The sequence below is a fragment of the Merops nubicus genome, unplaced genomic scaffold (assembly GCF_000691845.1).
Source record: "Merops nubicus isolate BGI_N331 unplaced genomic scaffold, ASM69184v1 scaffold50054, whole genome shotgun sequence".
NCBI classification, from domain to species: domain Eukaryota; kingdom Metazoa; phylum Chordata; class Aves; order Coraciiformes; family Meropidae; genus Merops; species Merops nubicus.
Window position 1 is genome coordinate 16,236 of NW_008603161.1, and position 22,696 is coordinate 38,931.

Sequence of the window (22,696 nt, forward strand, 5' to 3'; positions counted from 1 at the left end):
GGTGTTGAGTGAGGTATTAGGAGCAATCCCTAGATCTGCAGACAGCAGCAGGGTGGAAGAGATTACAGGCAGTTTTTTAGGCCAGGGCAGACACGATGAAATGATCTTGGCAGACTGTTGTAAGGGAGAAAAGCACAATTAAACAGAGACAAATGAGAAGCACTGTGATAGGGTTAAAATAACCAACAGTCCAAATGCTTGTTGGGAGAAGACTACCAGTGTATCAGAAGAGTGCCTTAGAATTTAGTGGATCAAAACATAAGATGGCATTAATATATGTTAGATCATACTTGCGACATCAGACTTGCAAGGAAAACAAAAATGTATTACCAACAAAAGCAGTTGCCATGGTGGGAGATACAGACAGAAGGATTTTGTTAAGAGCAAGCAGTTTGCACACAATAAAGAAAGCTGAGTGTTCCTTTTGTCACTTGTTTCTCTTTGTTAGCTGGTTACCTGATTAAACTTCACTAGCTATTGTCTCTCTCTGCCTTGACATTCAGTCCTTGAGTGTATGATGCCATGTGATTGTTGTCACACTTTGGGTTTTGTTTTCCATGCATAATTACAATTTTGAGGACTGCTTATTTTTCCAGTTTCCTAGTGCAGTTGTGGTAATAGTAAAGGTTCAGTAGCTGACTGTAGGAGGCATTTAGGGAAGCAAGTCACCCCATGCGTAGTCATTCTTACGAAGTTTGTTTAGTAGGAGATATACCTATCAAGTTCATTGCTTTTTATTTATAATTTACTAGCCTGGTAATGAATAGGAACTTGTCTCTAACTAAACTCATGTTATTATCTCTTTGTAAAACCTGTTCAAGTTCCTTCACAGTGAGAGGCTTATGAAGCCTCATCAAGCATAGCTCTATTTTTGCATTACTTGTCAGGCATCTGAGGTGCATTTTTTTTAATACCACTGTTCTTGATAGAATCTCTTCCATCACACTGCCTTTACCTTCATACCCTTGTACATGGATATGCATGCTCTGTGGCATTAAATTTCTCGTGGGCTTACTGGTACGTAAGTGTTTTCCAGCTGCCTTACATGGAAGGAGAATGACACAGCCACTGTTTCGTTTTCCAGAAGCTTAGTAGATTTCACCTTTTGAACAAGGCAATGGAAGAGGAAAGGTGAGAAGGAACATGTGGAAATAAAATTCCCAAGCATGCGGCCAGTTAACCACAGTGGAAGCTTTAACCACTCATAGATTCCTTGTAAAAAGTGGATACTGTGTGCAAGAGCTGTTATCAACATTTTTATCTGGTTTTGATTGATTATTCAGTTTTCATTGCTATCGGTGCCTGCAGTTTCTCCAGTGTATCTGTGGATTTTTTTAGCAAAATGATCCCTAATAAATGACTCTTTTTTCTTAGGTATCCCTTAAAACTGTAGAGGATTTGTCTGTAAATTACATACTGAAACCCATGATAATGACAGTGGGTGTGCCACCATTTGTTGCACATTTGCAGCACATTTTCATGGTGGTCTTTGGTGAGTTTTCACCTACCTAAGTGGTCAAGTGAACTTGGAAGAAAATGGCAGACGGAATCTGCATGGAAAAGCAAAATGGACCAAAGTAGAAGTTTCTGTGCATCTGCATCACCCCCATGGGACTGAGACAGTTGGCAGCATCTGAACTTTGGTCCCATGGGTCCTGCACTAGATTTTCAGTGTTTGTATTGCCTACTCAAACTGCAGCCTAAATGAAAGTGCTAAACCACTGAGCAGGATCATTGCTGTCTAACGTGTGGGTGACTTTACCAGTGAGTGTGAAAAGTGTCTCATTACAGATTGTGTCGTGATTTCTGATTGTGCAGGCTGTGACCATCTGAAGTGTGACTCAGGGGTTGGCCTTGTCCTGCCACAGGCTCTGCTTGCAAATGGTTGACATTCGTTGCAGTGAAGGGTCTTGCAAGGACTTAATGTAGCTAGATAATTCAAATGAAAGGAGGTACCTCATGGAGGAAGTAGCATACAGATCAACTGCTCCTGTAACCCTTTGCTGAGGTGTGTTATTTCATTTTCTCTTCCAGCAAATATTACGGCATGCCCGTGGAAATGCCACAAAGGTGATATTTCTCATTACTGATGGATATTCCAATGGGGGAGACCCAAGACCCATTGCAGCATCACTGCGTGAACTTGGAGTGGAGATCTTCACCTTTGGGATATGGCAGGGGAATATCCGAGAGCTGAATGACATGGCATCCCATCCAAAAGAAGACCATTGTTACCTTCTTCACAGTTTTACTGAGTTTGAAGCTCTAGCACGCAGGGCTCTTCATGAAGGTATTAATGTACTAAATTCATAAGTCTATGGAGAGCAAAGAGACCTGAAAAGAAAGATTCCAAGCACTGTCTTGTAATTACATTTGATGTAGTGTTGATTTTTTTTTTGCCCACTTATTTTCTAGCGGAGACATTCATTCCTCAGGTAAAAGGATAAACTTTTTTTTGACTAAGTCATCATCAAAAAACACAACCCAGATTCTCCTCCTTAGTACATACATATTTACCTCCATGCAGCTCTTCATTTTGTCCACAAAGAACAGACTGTGGTCTTGGGCCAGTGTAACTTTTGCTTGAATAGATGAACCCTGTAGTCAGATGTATGGTCAGATATACTAGGTGCAAAAAGAGGCACTTACTACACACCTTGGGAGTAGCTTAATACCTGCTAGTATTTCGTGCAGCAGCAAAAGCTAGCCTGTCCAGAACTGATTTAGAGCTCTGTGCATAAGAGTAAATATGATTTGTGTTCGTGACTCTATACATTCAGTAAAACTGGAAAGAGCATGGGGTGGAAAGTTTGGACTGTGTTGTTATCCTGTTTTAGCCCACTGTATTCTAAAAAAAAAGTTCTTCCTGAAAAATAAGTTTAGACTAGCAAGTGAGGACACATTGCTAGTGTTTGCAACTAGACCTTTGTTTGTAAACCAGTGCTGCTTGATTGGAGCTTAGAACATGTCTCAGACTAGCCATTAAAATTTACTTGATACATTGAATTTTTAAAAGCATGCTAATTTTACATAAGTAGTGTGCTGCATGCACTGCCATTCTGTTTGTTCCAGCTAAGCTTTAATGGGTCTGTGTGAATGTTTCAGAAGATTGGTTTTATTTTTTTAATGAGACCAACTGGTTACACGTCTCATAACCAAAATAGTCTCCTGATATCAAAGATGGCATCCACCAAAGCCAAGACAGCAGCTTCTGTTGGGAGTGAGACTGCATCCTGGCAGTATTAGGCTCAAATGAACCAGAGAAAATTTGAGGATGTTTGCAGCATGGATTTCAGTGAGCCTTTTTCCAGGATCAGAACACCTTTTTTTTTCTCTTCTTATTTGCATTTTAAGTGTAGCAGGGCTCTGTTTCACGCTGCCATTGCTACTGCTTCGAAGTGGAACCTAGAGGTTGTAAGAAACGTAACACTGATGCCATGATGTAAGTCTCGGGGTGGGACTTTTGTTTGGATTTTTTGTTAATAAATCGATATCTTTCAGACCTGCCCTCTGGCAGCTATATCCAAGAAGACATATCGCATTGTTCCTATCTCTGTGAGGCAAATGAAAACTGCTGCGACATCATGGCGAGCTGTAAGTGCGGCACTCACACTGGCCAGTTCGAGTGCATCTGTGAAAAAGGATACTATGGGAAAGGACTGCAGCACGAATGCACAGGTGAGTCTCATGTCTCAGTGCTTGGGTTTCTCCATATGCCCTGAATACACTGCTAATCTAGCTGAGAGACAAAAATTCTGTTTGGGATTATGACTGTGGACCTCGGTCAGAATGCTTTTGATGCTGTCGCAAAACTCTCTGGCTGAAGACAGAACAGCTCTAGCTGTCAAACTCATCTCATACCTGGTCTCCAGCAACAGCTCAAAGAGATGCACAGGTAAAGAGGTAAGAGTAGAGCAGACGTTCTGACAGAGTAAAACTTCCCGAAAACACAGCTCACCAGCAATTTGTGGCTAGAGTTGACTGAGTCTGAGATAATGTCTTTTGAACTAAACTAAAATTTTCCTTCTTGAATTTTGCTGTCACATTTTAAATTTTCATAAAATTTTCTGTTTGGAGGAGGGCTGTATATTTGGATCTTTGCAGGTTAAATCCTTGATGAAACCTAGAGTTAGTTAAATGTTCTTTAGTTCTCTCACGTTGACTTTCAGTTACTAAAGAGGAAGAAGGTGTTTGCGTCACTGAACAAAAACTTGGCATCACATTTCACTAAGATTGTTTTTGTTACTTGTTTTTGGACAAGTTCTTCTACTAGTATGCATTCAAAGTTTAGAGTTTAAATAAACTAATTTACAGTTCTTTTATTGTTGGAGAAGGTATCCAGGCTTTATCCAACTCCATTGATTTTGCTAGGACAAAAGTTTAGGAACTGTCAGAGCATATCTGAACTCTGTTATAATATGAGCTGGAGAGACAGATTACCCACAATCAAATATTTCTGAACTAGAAACAAAATACACTATTTATGTTGATCTTGTTTGTATTCTCATATTCTTAGTTATATTCTGCGTATCAGAGTTCTGACTGCGAGTTTCTTCATGAGATGTGAACTATGTGCAGTGGCTATATGGATCTTGGCTGTGTAGCTGTTTAAGGGCCATGCTGCTTTTCTGAATGTGATTTTCATGACATGTAGAGAGTCTCTTGATGTAACTTCTAAGAGTTGGTAGTCTGTTCAGAGAATAGACATGGGCAGGTTTGTGACTAGAAGCTAAGGAATTCATTTGCCAAGGGATGTTTCGATAGGATATTAGGAAGAATTTCGTCACTAAAGGACTGGTTAGACACTAGAATGGGCTGCCCAGGGAGGTGGTGGTGTCACCATCCCTGGAGGTGTTCAAGAAACGAGGAGATGTAGTACTTGAGGCTATGGTGTAGTGGTTAGGGAAATGTTAGGAGGAAGGTTGGACTTGGTGCTCCTAGAGGTCTTTCCAACCGTAGTGATTCTGTGATTCATGGGAAGCTATAATGGAACTGTGGTGGCTGTATGCCTGCACAAGAAGGATTATAGGGATACACAGAGGGATCCAGACTGTAGGTAGGCACATGATGAGGTAAAGGTGTTGTCTGTCAGTAGTGCAAGAAAAAACTGAGATGCCCTAGTGTTTGTGTTCATGAGTTGATCAGCTCTATTATACTCCCTGCCAGTTATCACCTTGTAATTCACCATGTGCCTCTGGAGGATTTTTGCTTTGTTATGTATTAAGAGAAGTAAGTGAGAAGAAATTCACTGTGTTTTGCATGCAACAGGAGTAGAGGAATGTAATTACGACCAATGTCAGCACTGGCATGTTGGATGAGAATTCTATTTTATGTAAGTGGGTGGAGCTTCCATGTGTGGTTAATTGCCTCTGCATGAAGATACACTATTCCATTCTGCTTATTTTCAGTTGTAATTCAAATTTGTCTCAGACAAAATCAAGTTTTCATCTTAATTTTTTCTTTTGTAATTTAAGTCAGGCTCCTGCACCTCAAGTGACCTGGTAACCTACTGAAAAAAATAAATGCACTTCTGCCTCTATCTATAGCTTGTATCTTTAAATATTGTTTTGAGGTATTCCTAAAGATAGCAAGCCTATAATTTTAGAGTTACCTTTTGTACATGAAAGGATATTTTGATAAGATGACCATACCTTTCAAGTGACACCAAAAATTATAAAAGTCTGGGGAAAGTTTCATTTTGACATCATCAGCAGGTGCTTCTAAAATACTTTTTTAGAAGGGGTTGGTATTAGATACGCTGTAGATAAGTTGATAATTGCAGCCATCTGCTGTAAATGTGAAAATAATTGAATATGCATGTATTTTAGAGAGATTTGACCTGAGTAACTCAAATCTGTTCTTTAAAATATGTCTGCTTTGCTCAACTATTGTATTCATCTTTAAGACAGATATTAGGAAAAGACAACGTGTATTCTTTAAAGGAAAACCAATCTATTTTGAAATCTTTTATTCTGAAATGGATTCCAACCTTTTTCTTCTTTTTTAAAAACATTTCCCTGCTGAGCATAGCTATGGATTTGTAAAGCATAAGGAATCTTAAAAATGCATCTTAACTCCTCTTCACTGTATAATGTGCAGGAGGACTTTTGGCAGGTTTACAGTGGCAGGACTCATATTTTAATTGGATTACTTTTAGCTTTTGATTGGTGAAACTTGCAGATACTCTGCTAGCCTATGCTAATTTATTACTGTAAGGCTCTTTATAAAAAAAGTTAGAGTTTTCATTAAGATAGGAAGTTGTTCTGTGATTATCTGTTCTTTTTTGCTGTTTTAGTTCTTTTCTGTGGTTATTTTCTGTATGCCTTTGTGCTTATCCATTATACCACCTTACTGTTTTTTGTGGCTTTAAATGTGAGGCATCAGAATAACTATGTAAAAATTATAACAGCTCTTTACTTTCCTAATTACCTGAAAAAAACACTCTGTGGAAAGCTTCCATAAAACAAACTAGGAGCCACATGCTTGGCTTCAGTGTCCTCCTCCTGTTCTTTGTAATGTTGTTGATGATATGCCACAGAAAGAACAGACTGACTGTTTTTACTTTAAAAAGCAAACCAAACAAAGGCTTCTTGGCCCACAGTAGGAACCTCACACAGCCAGAGACATCTGTGACAAGTGTGATAAAGGAAGGAGGAAAGAGGAAGAACAGAGGCAGTAACATAACCAGTCCTGTGTATTGTCAAATACATAAACACCTCCCTTTCAATAATGCTTCACCTTTGATTACAGATGTTGAGTTTCAAAGTAGAGACAACCAAACAAAAATACTGACATCAGCAAAAATAATTCTGTGATTTCCACTATCTAAGACTGTGTCTTCAGTTTCACCAGTAAAAATGTGGGCTGTTCAAGTCAGCGGCTCATTCCATAAAGAACAAAAATTAATGTCCATGTCTCCATTTGTACCTTCTCTGTCTTAGGAAGTTAGTGAATGTATCTTTAGCACAGGACCCTTTTGTACATTTTTTTCATCAAGACTCTGCAGAGAATGTTTTTCTAAAGTGGGCTCTTGTGTTGGATTACCATTTAGATTCATGATTTTAGATTCCTAAGTTATTTGGAACCTCAGGAAACTGTTGTCTTACAACCAGTAGTTTCTTTTATCTAATGTATAAACCTCATTTTTTTGCAGCACAAGGTAGCCACAACGATGATGTGCAGTTGGTGGAGCAGAACTGATAAATCAAAATACTTGTAGGCTACGCTAGTTGTTCCTTCTTTTGTACTTTTGATCCACTACTTGGGTGTAATTATTGACGTGCAGAATTTGACTATGTGTATATATATATTCAATAAGTTACCTAGGTTTTGATTTAGGAGCATGCAGCTTATCAGTTATCATCTGCACGGCTACTAGGGCAACAGTTTTGCCTACAAAACAGCACATGAAGGTATCTGTAAATAGCTTTTCCAGTGAAACCTGAAATCATCTGAAAAATGACTTTTTTTACAAATTTTCATTCAGAACACACTCACTGAAAAGACTTTAAACTTTGAGGAAATGTAGGTCCAGCAAGGCAAGGGAGATTCCTCTAATAATTGACCAATAGGGAGGGAAAAGAGAGGAAGAAAGACAGCATGAAAGAGAGTGTAAAAAATTCCTCCAGCTGCAGCAGAATCTCAGGCTAAATTTGCCAGTTGAATCTGAAGGTTTGAATTAGTTCACAAAATTGCAGATTTTCAAGGTTTTAGTACTTAATTTCTTGTCGTCTCACAAGGCAGTGCCATTTCGTGCATAACACACTACAGGTCTTGTGCACCAACTTAAATACATCATCTGCTGCAAGAGTAAAAATTTTAAGTAACAGGATAGTTAATATGGATAAGGATGGTTTATTGGTATAGAAATTTTCTAGCTCAGCACCATGCAGCTTGTTTCCTTTTCATTTAAAACTGAGCTGTAGTGGAGAAAGAAAACCCTAAAACTTTTTCTGAGGAAATGCTTTAAAAATCAAGTTGTAGTATGAAAGTGAAAACTTATATTCAGTTTTGACATGTGCAGACCAGAAAAGCAGAGGTGCAATTTTGCATCTGTATGTAGCATTGAAAAACATTTTGTCCTCTTCAACTAGATGTCATTTGAGGCTTTAGAAAGTAAGTTTCTATGTCAAAGCAGACTCTTTTGTATTAAGTACAGAGCTATTTATGAAATAAATTTGGTGGAAAGTTGTAGCATGATGCATGAGTTACCCTGTATTCCTTATCTTGGAAGTGACTTGTCCTGGTCATCCCAGAATGTCATGAAAATAAAGCCTCTGGCCAAAGTTCATATGTGCAATTAGAGGAGAAAAATCAACCATCTGGAGGGCCTGAGAGAAGCAGGAGCTATGCTCTGAATAGAAATAGACATGACATACAAATAGTCTCCAGCTTTCTACGCTGATCAAACCCATGCTCTGCCTGGAGCACCCAAGCTGTCCTTTGGCCAGAGTATAACCATTGCAGGTGACCATCACAATGAAGAAGGTTACAGGTGTAAATACAGCACCAGTTAGATTTAGCCTTTATATAAATGACTGTAAAACTTCTACTGTTAAGCCTGGGCTTTGCCTTTAGTCTCTAGACAGGATAAAAAGCAGGCTGTCTTACCTTTGTTGAGATTTCACGTGGTTTACATCCTTTCCAGCTGTGCAATGCTGGGCGAAGTGGTCGTTTACAGTCCTTGTGCTGAATATGTCTTCCTTAACTGCCTGAAACTTTCATCAGGCAGATGTCAGAGGATTTTAAACAGTTTAGGCTCACATTGTTTTAGCATAGGCCTTTGATAAGCTTTTGACTGGTCTTGCAGATTTGTGAATCGTCTTCAGGATTGGGACTTGCATCATAGCAGGCACTTATTTGAATAATTGTCTGTCAGTTGAATTCCTTAATGAAAAGGGTTTTATTGCAACATTCTTTGGTTAGCCCTATGGATTACATGGTGTCATCTTGCCTTCACTACCTTTTCAGAAATATATAGCTAGGATGTTTTCATAGTCACATGTACACACATACTATTCCTGGACTTATGCCAGTCTCAAAAATTAAAAGCAGACATCTTAGCATTCTGTGAGCCTTTAAGTAGTTTTTGTCTTAGAGAATAAAAAAGTAAAATTCTTGAAAGACTGCATCAGGGACAAAATAACATGGCAGTATACTGCAAGGAGTGTTAATTATTGAAATAAGGAGAGAGGTTAAGAGATTTAAGGTTATTTTAATTAACTGTTTTGTCCCTGGTATCTTTCTAAGGCTCCAAAGCATCACCTTGAAGTATTTGAGTCATTCCCAGGACATACTTGGTGCTACAATTAACTTGTAGGGTTTAGCCTTAGTTGTGAATAGGTATCAGGATTCTTAGTGTCATTAAGTTGCTCCCAAGGTTTGTCATAGCTGATTAATTTAATCAGACTGAGACACAGCACTCTTAATGTGACAAAGTCAGGCAGTCACCGTGTCTTTGCCTTTGGAGTTTTATGGACTGTACATCGTTTGTTTGTCACTTGGTCAAACACATTTGACTCTTGCTGTCAGAATCAGTTTCCAGATCAATACAGAGTGTAGGAATATTTTAATTTTATTTTTAAATCCTTGTCTTGACTTATGCTGTGATATTCAGTCACTCTACCCAGGCCAGTGAATATTGCAAAGTGTGTTATTTGTAAGAATAAGTACTATTCCATTCAACATTTTAAACAAGATTGCCTACTTCTTTTCTAATACGAAGCAAGTATTTTATATAAAATGCAGTTTGCATCCTTTGGCAAATGTCCAGACACGGTCGTCTGTTAATTGCACTGTGTTTGCTGAGAGGGAGAGTAAAATGTAGAAGCAAAGGTGCACAAAGCTTTTGAGGTTATAACCCACAGCTAAATGAGTCATTTGTCTGCAGATTTTGACTTAAAGCCCCTGAAGGGATATTTAACCGAAAGGCAATATTCGCATTCTTTACACTACCTTCTGTCTGTTTGGCTACCACCATCCTAAGAGAGGAAAGATAATAATGAGAAAGGATGACATGGCTGTTCAGTTCCCTCTCCTGTTCAGTCTTGTCCAGCTGACTTCTCTGTGTCCTTTGCAAAAAATTGCCTGGCAGGTTCCTCAGATCATTTCACAATCAGTTCCAGGGCAGAAGCCCTCTGTGTCCTCTGCAGCTATGCTCCTCACTTCCTCCTGCTGTGCATATTCTCTGTTTCTGAAGCCACAGGGGTCTGGAAGTACTTCAGGCTCTGGTACCACTCCAGCAAAGGCAGTGGGTAGCAAGAAGGGTATGCTGGAAAAAACCACCGTGATGAAAAGGGAGCAAAAGCCCACTCGGCTTGGAGCAGAATTAGGGCAAATAGGTTGCAGACATTGTGTGATAAACTTAATCTATCTGCCAGGTACTCAACAGCCAGAATGGATTGGGGCAGTTTGGTCTGCTGCCTTGTATCAGCCTTGTTTTCTTCTGTCACTCTAAAATCTGCTGCAGATGGCCCAACCTTTTCACCCAGAAACAGTGCTGGTTGCATGGTGGAGTGTGACTGGGTCCCATGGGAATGAGAAAGCAGCAACACACATCAGTTTCATCAAACAGGAAATTGGTTTCTTCTGATTTTGTTGGTGTTTTGATGAAAACAGAAATCAAGACTGCACAGAAATGGGAACCTCTTCAGGCCAAAACCCTAGGGTTTAATTTGTTACCATGAAAAACAAAGCCAGACCAGCAACTCCACTTCCAATGCAGATGTTTTAGTAAGGCTGTCAGCTGAAGGTGGTTTGAAGACTTGAGTTTTTTCTCCATGGTCTGAAATGTATTAAATATGAAGTATTTTCCTCCACAAGAATGGGAAGAATGAGTGGAGTGGGGGTGGAGGTGGGATGGTGGTGAGTGGAGATAGATTAATTTTACAGACATGTGTATAACATAGTTAATCAAATAGTCTAATTGAGGTTGTGTCGTTTAGTTGTCGTTTGAATCTGATAGATCTGAAACAAACCACGATACAATTAAGCACTACATTGCAGTTTTTCAGTGTAAAGCATAGAGGAATGGCAAAATTTGCCCTCTGTGTAGGTATGTGCAGCCGTACTGCTTTCACACAGAGATGCACCCTACTGTAACAATCTCAGTCTGGACCCTTCTCCTGGCCATGAGGCAAATCTGCTGGCTTTTTTTCCCCTAAAAGCAAAAGAAACATTCTGAGGACAGCTAAAAAATATATGGATTTTTGACCCAAAAAGTTTTTGAAAAAGGGTGTTCACTTCTAAATGTGGTAGTAAATATCCATGCAAAATTTCCATCTCCTTGTGGTGTGCAGTTTGTTTCTCAAACAAGAATGCTGGAAGATGTAAGGTAGAAGAACTTCCCTACATTGTGGCTGCTACTGCTGCATGAATTTTTTCACCAATTACTGCTACTAATTCCAGGCTGTTTGTTGGTTAGGGCTTTGGAGAGTAGTCCAGAGTATAACATTGCTATTACTATTGTCAGGCTTCCAAATACACATAGCTGGTATAAAAACTGTATAGAGGTAGAGACACGAAATGTGAGTGTTCTGGTGGAACGCAGAAACACTCTGTCACATTAATTTAAAGGCATGTTTTTATATTCTGAGTTTAATGCCTGTGTAAAAACTCCTGGAGCTTTGAAGGAATATGTTGGCCTGCTACTGTGTTTTCTCTTCCTGTCCCTCATTTCATGCTTTGCCCATCTGCCGCCTTCAGAGCATGCTGTGAAGCCTGCATAGGCCTGGGAACAGCAGACTGTGAAAGACTATTGCAATAACTTCAGCATTACAGGAGGCAAGCCCAGTGCATTGTACAGCAGCAGCAGTGTGTGTGTGTTAGCAGGAGCTAACTAGTTCAAGTCTTCTGCGTCTTCTTTACCTCTGTGCCGTAGGTCTCAAGATAGAGGGTATGGAAGAGGGGTTTGCCGTGCAGGAATATGGAGTGCTGCAAAAGTTACTCTTTCAAGTAACTCACTTCACAGGACTAGGTTTTTCTACATACAAGAAGGAAAGTGGGAGGCTGAGTAGCCTTATTCTGGGACATCTTGGTGTCAACACAGAACATAAGGATTGTTTGCCAAACCTTATTGTTATACACCAGAAGAGCTGTCTGTAGTTAAGCTGATGCTTTGGACTTATTCACAAGTTAAGCTTCCTTTGGACTTCCTTTATTATCTATCTCACAGAGGCACTAGTTTGTATACCTAAACATACCCTGGTTCTCTAGCCCTATTTTCTGTTGTCAGCTTGGCAAAGAATATCACCTGAATTGCAAATACTCAATTTCCCTCTTTTCAGAGTCTAAGTCTTTGCCTCAGCATAGTAAGGGTCAAAATCTGCAGTCACTTGCAAATACCTTCACTTCAATTTTTATGTCACTGTGAATTGTAGAGGAGTAAAACACCTATCAGTTTTACTCCCTTTTATTTCTGAATGGAAAACAAAACACAGTGCCTTACAAAACACAACACCATTTTTAAAACATGGCACTTCTATCAACACCCATATTCTTCAGCCAAAACCACTTCACAAAATTCTCACAATGGCAGCACAGAGGTGGTGGTCATGGCACCCGAGTACACAAAGGCAGGGACACTTGGGTTTCATTAGTGACTTGATTTCAGCGATGGGAGTAGCCAAGCTGCATTTATGTATGGATTTTAGGGAGATTTGTAGCCCACCTTATGCCCACAGTCCAAACCCATGAGAACCGAAGTAGTGTGGTCACAAGAAAAATGGACTAAGAAGGAGCACACAACACTCAGACTGAGGAACTCTGCCAGTTATCTCTTTAATGTAACAGTAGCTGAGGGTTATCATCACTCCTTCCTTCTCCCTTGCTTAGCAGTGATGCCCCTTCTTGACAGTCATACATGACAACAGCTCTCCTAGACTAAATGCCAGAGGAGTTTGGCCTAGAAGCAGTATTAATTGGTACTGTGCCCTCAGGAGCACAATTTGCATGGCCCGCGGTTCCAATTGACAAATGAGGTCTCATGCTCTGCAAGCATCCAGGATTCTGCTGTCTTCACTCCCCTGGTAGCTCTTCACCACCACCATCAGTTCTTCGGCAGCTGCCTGGATGCTTTCCACAACGTCACAGGCAAGAAGGCAACTTGCATCCTGGCAATTTGTGGAAAGCTCCTGAGTGTCTTCTTGTTCTCACACTTCTTTTAACTACCTATCTCTAAAAATGAAGGTGATGTTTTACAGCTGTTAGTTGTCTGGGTTTTGCTCAAGGCTGAAGTGCAGCCAGGTGTTAAAGGTAACAAGTTCAAGGTCTGTGAATGTGATGCTTCACAAAATTGCCTGTTACAAATCTTACATTTCACTTCCAGTGATGTTAGAAATTGATTTATTCTCATTACTGCTAAGGTCATTTTTGGGAGGCCTCCTACGTTGAAACAGAAAGTGCAGTGCCTCATTCATTCCTACATCAGAGAAGTGGTTTGTCATCCGTCACTTGCATCCCTCACTGGTTCACAGCCTGCAAAAGTGCAAGAAATTAGCCAAGAATTTGGCTTCAGTTCAGAAAAAAATTGGACATTTTTTAGACAGTACTAATTATCTTGTGAACCTAACTGATTAGAATCAAGTGCTGTTTAGGTGTAGATCTACTAGCTGAAAATCAGTGGTTTAGTAATTGTAAGCTTTAGGTCCATTAAGAAGTGATGTAATCATTATTGCTGCTTATCTTTTTTCTTTTTCTGCAAGTTGCATTTAAGTGTGTTCCCTCCTTCCTGTTCTCCCATCTCTGCAGGTGTAGATGGCCTTTTTTTTTATGGCAAAAGAGCTCAGAAAAAGTGCATGCATTTAGAGAATAAGGTGAGACCCAAAGTGTGTCAGTCCTTTTTCGTCCCAAAATGTACAAAGAATCTCAGTGCCCATTGGAAAGAGAACAAGTGATTCTGCTGCTTCAAGGCAGAAAAAGTATCCTTGAAGCTGAGAAGGTGATGGAGAAGTGAGACACAGAACACATTTTAACTTTGATGTACAGAGAGGCTGAGCACCTGACAGTTCTTGAAGGAACCTCACTGTGCTGTTTCCCTGCGCCTTTTCTGGCAGCAGCAGCAGGCAGCTATTTCATTCTAGTCTAAACAACTGCACTTCAGTAAAGCCTTTGGACATCATAGGCTGCTATTTCAGCACGTGTTTGGTCAATACTGATAGCAACAAGGGGCCTGGCAAACGCATGGCACGCTTGGAAGGGATTCCTGCCTTATGAGAGAACTCCCGCACTGCAGAAGTTTAGGTCTTAGCAGAGTAGCTGAGAGATGGAGACCAAGCTAGTGCTGTCTGGTGGACAGTGCCTACTGGAAGTGTTTTAATGGAGGTTCTTCACAAAAGTAATCTTTATTAGACTGGGGACTGAGACTGTTAATTAGATTGTGGTACTGCAACATACTTTTTTATCTTTGATGTTCTTTCCATAGTTTTTGCAGTTCATAAGTCCACAAGACTTGGTACTTCAAACACATTCCTTCAGTTCAAATCTGAGGTGACCCTTTTGCTTGCAGCTGACGTTGCTTAAGCAAGCGTCAGATCTGTCCTTCAGGACTTCCTTTATGTCTTGCAAAAAAATGAGAGGGGAGAAGGGCAAGGGAGAATGGGGAAAATTAAGTGAGAAGCAGTCACTTCTCCAAGTTTTTCTTGGGCAAGTAGCAGTTAATAGTGAGCATAGTTACCTAGTTGTTCTCTTGCTTCTCTTGCTTTCAATAAATGGTACTCTATTTAGATCTACATATTTAGATCATTTTAAAAGAATTTAGGACATCTCTTCAGTTTCCATAAGAGGAGGAATGGAGAGGGGACTCCATGAGGAATGGCATTTTTCACAGTAAATCATGGGTATCAGTAGTAATTCCAGGAATTAAGTAGAAATTATAATGTAGAGATTACAACAGTTTGCTGAACTCTACACAGGGATATCTGGGCTAGTTTCCCAACATGTGAAAAAATAATTGGCAAACTCTCTCCTTCTTATTGTCTGATTACTGGTCTGAGCCATTGCATGTGCTTCATCTGTCTTAAGTTAACCAAAAACTGTCTGACTCCTACCCTGGACTGCTAAGTAAATAAACATGGAAATAGTGACATATGTTCTCCATCTGCACAGTCACGTGCTGTATCTTCAGTGCTCAGAAATGTTACTTAATAGGAGTATAATCACTGCTGTTGGAAAGTATATTTAGTGATAAAAATAAGGGTTGTGGTGGAGAAGAGGCCAGGTTTGGCACCTAATGCAGTAGTGAGAGTTTATTGAGGGTCTGGCAGAAATGGCTTCTCTTTCCTGTTTATAATAGCTTTTACTTGCAGCATTCCCCATCTATGATTCAGCAACTGGAACTAGTCTGATGTGTAGAGAAAGGAGGCAGAAATAGGTATCTTTTTATTTTCATACTCTGTGTAGCAACAACTGCTGGGAGTGCATGTCGGAAGCAACAGCAGAAAAGGAGAGTTTCACATTAGATGAGGAAAATAATTCAGGATACATACAGTGTTCTGTTAATATTTTGCAAGAGGGCAAATTCGTAATTTTTACCTGAAGGAGAAGGGGAAAATCTGAGGATGTGGAGTCTCTGACTCCTCCTGGATTCCTTGTGCAACTTGCTGCTTTCAGGAAGGCCAGTTTACTCATTCAGTTTGACCAAGGAGTCATTCTTTGTTACGCTTAAGTCCCAGGAATCATTGAACACCAAACTGTGTTCAAGTTGCTGAGTAGGTGAACACAAAGGAAATGGATTTTGAACCACCAGGCATGTTCTTCAGTGCAGAAACCTAACGGTGCTATGAAGCTTGGGGTGCTGCTTTTTTGACTTCTAAACACCAGTCCCTAGTTTTGTTTAAAATTACCTTTGCGGAATTGAAGGAGAGGGCAATCTGTTGAGTTAGCTATGTAACATGAGACTCTTGCTCACTACTCCTGGAAGAAATGTAGGCTGTGCTGAGCCAGTGCTGGCTGAGCTGTAGTGATTTCAGGAGGTTCCTAGGGTTGCAGACAGTGGAGTGGATTCTCACGCCTGTCCCACTGCCTCTGTGTGTAGCACATCAGAACTTGTAAAGGAACCAATTTTTTGTCTCCAGCCTCAGCTCAGACTTCTCTCTTTCCAAATAGTTCCTCTTTCCAGTTACAGGTAAAGGAGGATTACTTCCTACCTCCCAGTGTGTCCCTCTAGCTCATGCAAAAGTTAGCCGAGCAGCACACACAGCAGACGAATGGAGCCTTTTCACTCTTCTAATGTATCTAACTGCTACCACTTGGGATTTGGTCTAGAGATAGTTGTGGCCATTTGGGCATTTAGTAGCTTCTTATTAATCCATTCTGTTAGAGAGGTGAGGGATTGGTGAATTTGTTGGTACGATGAGGAGTAATGAAAAGTAAGAAAAAGTATGGAGTGTCTTTACTCACTGCATATGATTTGAATCGCCCTCTGCAAATGTGTCCCTTTCTTGGCCCTCCATTTTCCTTCTTGATGCAGAGCCATTTCTGTCAACTGAAAGGAAGAGTATTTGGTACATAGTACAATGTTTGGGCCAGGCCTAGAGAAAAGCAGGCTTGCAGTGCCTTCAGATGGGACAGATAATACATCTCTGATGAGACTCCTGCTCATCTCTATGTAGCACAAGCTAAACAAAATGTTTGGGTTCTTTTTAATGTAATTTGCTTTACTTCAGCCTGTCTGTATTTTTTTAGTTTTGTAAAATCAAAAAAATAATTTCACAGCACTATATTAAAATGGCGAATAAACGCACCTAGGACAGGTTGGTGATGTTTCTTTTTAGTGTTTATGTTTTTAAATAGCAGGAAGCTATCCAGAGATCCAGGGCACTTAGAACTGTACTATTTAGAGTAGCATGTGCTATCACATCAGCAGCAAAGAAGGTTTACTGAGGAATGTGTGCCTGTGAGTATGGTAAAGTCCAGAGAAGCCTATTACTATATTGTAGATAGGTTCTGAGCAAAAGCTTTTCAGAATTTTTCATCTCCCTTTTTAGGTAAGTGTCTTACTATATGTGAGGTTTTGGAAACAGAACGTTCACTTACACTTAAATAAATTAATAAATAATCTCTATTTGCATGGCCAACTTTACACAGTCAACTTCATTCATTTCCCAGAAGGATCTTTTTGTACTTTCAGAATGTGTTGTACACTTTTAACATGTTTACAAGCATGTTTAAACTTTTTAGTTTTAGAAATATGCAGGGGTGTGGGGACATAATTCAATATCCAGGCTCTAAAAACGAAAAGTGCCGCATGAACTGGTATCTGTAGTTAATAGACGTGTTTCTGTTTGCTTTGAGTGTGCCCTCCAAATAACACCAAGGCCAGATTTGATGTCTGTGGAAACAGCAGACCTGTAAACACTGTCTAAAATGCCACTGAGGCTTAAAACAGAAGACCTTAATTTCAATACATGAATGCCCCTTCCATGGCACATTGCACAGGCTGTCAGGATGTATCTTGTGAATTTGTAGCATGAATGCAGCATGAGTTTTCTCTTTAAGTTACAATACAGTACATGGAATTAGGATTTTCTTTTTTTTTATTCCTGAGTAAGGCCATGTGCTTTAAGACAATGAGAGAAGTTACCCTCTGTAATAGTATATATAGTAGACTTTATTTTTATGATTGTAAAACGTTTAAAATACTTTTAAAAGTGCTGTGTCCTTGCAGTGCACTTGTGGTTCAGGTATGAATCTGTCTAAGCCACTCGGCATGTTTTTAACATTTATCAGTTGGCCTATTTTAAAAAAAATTTAAAACTGGGCATAAATGCATTTTCTGTATATTCTCAGTACTGCTGCTATTACTGAAGGAGGATATTATGCAGTCAGAATCATTGCCTTGAAGTAATCCTTTCTAAATGTGCTGGCCCCAAGCCTACCCAGGGATGCTCAACACAGTTATGTCTCATGGACAGACCTTCCTGTGGAAGAAGGGCCTTGTTGGCATTCTAACTTCTACAAGCTGTAGTATCACAGAATCACAGAGTGTTAAGGATTTGGAAGGGACCTCCAGAGATCGTCGAGTCCAAGCCCCCTGCCAGAGCAGGACCATCTAGTAGCTCTTTGGCTTATTATTCTTCAGCAGACAGATTGTTCCCCACATTGCCTATGCTTAGGATACTGAGATGGGTTATTCACCCAAGGGAAGCATCTCTTTCCAGGCAACTTTCCAGTTCTTCTGCCCCATGGGAGAGGATCCAAGATTCTAATTTTTATTGTGAATGAGTTATTTCTGCAGAAACTTTGTTATGACTGTTTGAAGTGCATAAAGATATAGAGCTAGATCATCTCAAAGTGTCATTCCAAATGCTGCAGCAGAGTTGGCAGTTGAATATTACAGTTTTCATGTCTGTAAACTCAATTAAAAGGTTTGAGTGAAGCCCTCCCAATGTATCATGTACAGAAGTAGCTAAACTTCTGACTTATTTTAGCCCGCTCTCTCCCGTGAGAGGAAATTTGTAAATCTAATAAAGAGATGATGGAGCAAAAAACATCATATAGGAGCAGAGAAGACATCTAGCTTGTTAAATTGCTAACCATATTGCTGTGAGAAGGATGCTTAAAGAATACTAACAAAGAGCAGGTGGATGAGCAGGTTCAGTGCTCTCTGAAATCAATGCAGAGCACATACTGGAGATAACAGGAGATGCTAAAGAGTCAGACAACATGGTGAGACTTAGCAGAAACCTTCCCTGATCCCTACACTTAAGGGCAAGCTCAAGGTCTTCTTTTGCAGTCTTTGTACAAGCCATACATGTCAAATGTTTAGGTAAAGCCACTTCCTTGTGTATATTTTGTAATCCTAGCATGCTCCTGCCTCATCGTTTTTTTGTGGCACTTTACATGTTACAAAATGCAGAAAAGTAGATTACAGTATCAACCAAAGGTTTAGATGGTTTTCTCCTTAGCTTTACAAAGTTATTTCATTGGCACAAAATGTCCATTCTGACAAACCTACCATATAGGCGATGTTAAAAAGCCCCAGCTTCCCAGATAACATAAATGTGACAATGAAAGCTGTAGCTTCTGGAGGCAGTCTCTACAGTAGAGACTGAGGATGTGGAAAGTCTTTGAGAAGCAGGCTTAAAGCTCTTCATGTGCAGATACGGTGAGGTTCATCTCAGAGGCCAGGGTAGTCTTGTCTTTGTGATGGCCTAAGCCTAATGTTCTTTGGCTTGTAAACATCAGGAAAGAAAGCCACAACTGTGGTTTCATTGGTTGATAGAATAGGCTTGAATATTACAAATCCCGGGGCACAGTGGTGTCCCGCATTTGCAAAATGCTGTAGTTACAGCAACAGCCAAGAGATATCACTGCAAAATAATACATGGAGAGGGCAGGAGACTGGGGAGATTCATGCAGTCATGGCTTCCATCAGTATGCCTCCCAAGTTACTCATATTCTTCCCTTGCAGAGGCCACTCACAAATGAACAGTGCAGCAGCAGGAGAATGGTTTTGGAGGCAGAAGGGAGGGTTGGGCAGCACTTCATTCTATCACTCCAAGTCATCCCTAACACTTCCTTTGCTGCTTCAGTAGGTGGGAAAGTGTCAGGAAGTCTCCAGCTGCTTGCTATGGAACGGGGATCTCCATTTCCTCCTGACACCGTGCATTATCCTTGCAAAGCATGTTTTCTTTGGCCGGCCGTTGTCACAGGGAATACCTAACAGCCCTTTGTTCATAATGCTTCTCCTAATACAGGGTGCTTCTGGCCATTAGGCAAATCTAATTGTGTAGTACCTGGTCATGACGAGAGATGTGGGTATCGGGGTAGAAAGATGTAGCATGTGATAATGTACTGTAAGTTCTTTGTACTTCCTTCTTCGGGAAAGTTTTTACTTCTATTTAATAAAATAACTAACCTTTGTTGTCAGACCTATTCATGGTGGCAAATGTAAAACATGGCTGATGGTAAATACATCTACCACAGCACTTGTTTTACACATGTGAAGGTAAGGGTGACATATTTTCTAATTTTCAGGGTTTTTTTTTTTGCTGTTGCAAAGACACAAGAATCTTAGATGAAGTAAACCAGTGGGAGGGAGACTCCACACCTTCAGGCTGCAGTTCTCCAAGGGCATAAATGTGAGTTGACTTGAGGGGTTTGGTTGTCCTGAAGTTGTGGTCTGTAATTCAAACTTCTAGGCATACACACGTATCTTCAGCAGAACTTCCAACAAATGAATACAAGTACGAGCCCACACATGCCATCTCAAAGATCTATGCTACTAAAAATCTCCTGGCCATGTATGTTCAGTAACAAAACCTTAGGAAACTGGAAGAACTGAATACAAATATCCAGTCATCATTGTTGAGAGATACTGTGACCTATGGATTGCATCATTTTTACTGGACACCAGAAAAACAAAATGACAATAGGTGTTCATGGTATGCTCTCATTCTGAGACAGATCTACCACTATGTTATGTTGAATGTGTATCCATGTGATCAGTGTCATAAAAGTAATTACAGTAGCATTAAAGCAGTTTGATTAAATGGAAAGCTAGGCTTTCTTTCCTCATTTAAGAAGTTTGGGGATTGAATTATGAAGACTGTGTTTGCAGTTTGCATTGAGATGTCATTTCATTTAGGCTTTACATATATAGGGAAAAAATGAGAGTTGGAGACTACAATCATCACAGTAGAAGTGTATGAACAGAGCTCAGGCTGATGCAGGAGAGAGCAGGATATTGCCTAGCTGATGGCTGCCGTATCCTGCGAAAGATAAACCTTTAATCGTATCCTTCATTAGCATCAAGTGTGGAGAAAACAGCTCAAGCCAGGGATTACTTAGTAAATTTAGTTAGTGGGAGAAATTACACGTTGAAGGAAATACAAGATCCCTCAAATTAATCTTTAAAATACATGGATTTTTAGTCTTCTCTCTCTTACACTGCGATAAACGAAGGATAATTCCATTTTGGTAACAGATACACTAGTATAGTTGGAGAGGAAATTGAGCTTGCCTACTCTCCCAGGATTTTAAAAGATTTATATTTTTAAGGCAGATTTGTTTATCTTTAGAATTTTTACTCATACATTCTGAGGAAGAATCATGGCCATGTGTCACAGGGTAGAACCCTTTGATACATGATCTCTACCTGTTTAAATCCAGACTGGAGTCTTCATGCTGTCGTGTGCGTTCAAGACCAATGGGCTTAACTCTGCCACTGGCTTCAGTATTTGGGGGTTAAAAAAAAAAAAAAGCCAAACTGTATAATAGGTGTTAAGTGTTTGGTAAATCTCTGAAATACACCTTGGTCTGTGTTGTCACTTTTATAATGTTAAATTCTTCTTGCTGGAAGACTAAAATACTGACTTTGTCATTATTGTGGGCAGACAGAGCAGAAGAATTTCTAGTGAATTTGGAAATCAGTTGCGTGGGTATAGAGGGCACATTGTTGCATGCAGACTGGTGACATCACTGCTTGATTCTGGGAAGCGACCCCAAAGAGACACCTGTATGATCAGTTGTGGATGGGGTCATATCTGCTCTTCTGATCTGCTTGCCTCTCTTGCCTCTGAATGCATCACTGCGTGTAGACTTGGGGCATGCTGTGATGCTGTCTGGAGCTGGAGGGGATAGGTCTGTGGTCTAGCTGGGTCAGGTATGAGCAGATAGCCAAAGCTCTGCTCTTCCACAGCTGATCTTGGCTAGTTTTAGCCTAAGCTGTGGCCAGGATAACTTCTACGGCTGTGATGGAAACACACAGAGTTCAGCATGCTTATACTCACATTCTGAAACCATCGCCTGGCATCAGAGGATAGACTGTGTCTTCTCACACACTTGGAAGTACCTCTGTAACCAAGTGAGCCTTGGTTCACTTGAGAACATCAAAATATTTCCTGAACTTCACATCAAGAGGTAAGTTTTTCAGCACAAGTGTTTTTGAGTCCTGTTTCAAGTGGTAATCTGATCGATAAGTACTTCACTTGATCAACACCTATTGATTAGTCACTCCCCTGTTTCTTACATGATCCTTGTGGAATAAATAAAGATTATTATGGTGGTTTCCTGAAAAAATAGAATTCACGGCAGAGGGGGATAAGACTCACACTAATCCAACCATTCTGAAGTTCTCACGTGCTTATTCCTTGTGCATTTTCCCTGCCTCTGAAGACACCTGAACCTTTTTAAGGCTTGCATATACAGATGGACAAAGCTGAAAATATTAAATGGGATATAAATGAGTGCAAAAGTGTCAGGTAGCATTGGATAATTGCTTCTTTGTTTGTGGTTCATAAATTTTTGCAAGTGTAGTATGTAGATCATATATAATCATAATGTGTAATCAAGCGCAGGGGTGTTTGCTGGCTTGTGTTAGGTTGTTCCTAAGACTTTGTATGCATTAAACCACAGTGTAGTTTTGAATGGCAAGGATTTTGTCTCAAGTAAGTTTTTAAACCTCTAAATCAAGAGAATCTTTGTGAGGTCAGCACAGGTTTTATTAGTGAAAATCTGGTGTGTCTTCTGAGACTGGGCTTCTTTTCAAGAAAATTAATCATGGACTTAATATCAGTCTCCAGGCAGTGACTGGAGAGACCTCCACTGGATTTGGTGGACTTTAGTTCACCCCTCTAAGAACTCTACAGCAGTTTTTAAGTGAAGAATGCTCCTTCCCTAAGTGACACTAGTTGTATAAAGTAGAAAAAAAAAGAACTGTAAAAATGTAAAGAAACACACCTGAAAAATTACACTGGCT

The 22,696-nt window shown here is 40.0% G+C and overlaps 1 protein-coding gene across 1 annotated transcript in view; it reads left to right on the top strand.

The window, feature by feature from the left end:
* Positions 1 to 1,374: 1,374 nt before the first annotated feature.
* The window catches only part of LOC103771273 (sushi, von Willebrand factor type A, EGF and pentraxin domain-containing protein 1-like), a gene marked incomplete at its 5' end in the record, with an annotated part of 33,580 nt that continues 12,258 nt past the window's right edge, over positions 1,375 to 22,696 (top strand). The window contains 3 exon segments of the mRNA XM_008938563.1: positions 1,375 to 1,492; positions 2,009 to 2,290; positions 3,502 to 3,678. Of these exon segments, the coding sequence (XP_008936811.1) occupies positions 1,375 to 1,492; positions 2,009 to 2,290; positions 3,502 to 3,678 (577 nt within the window).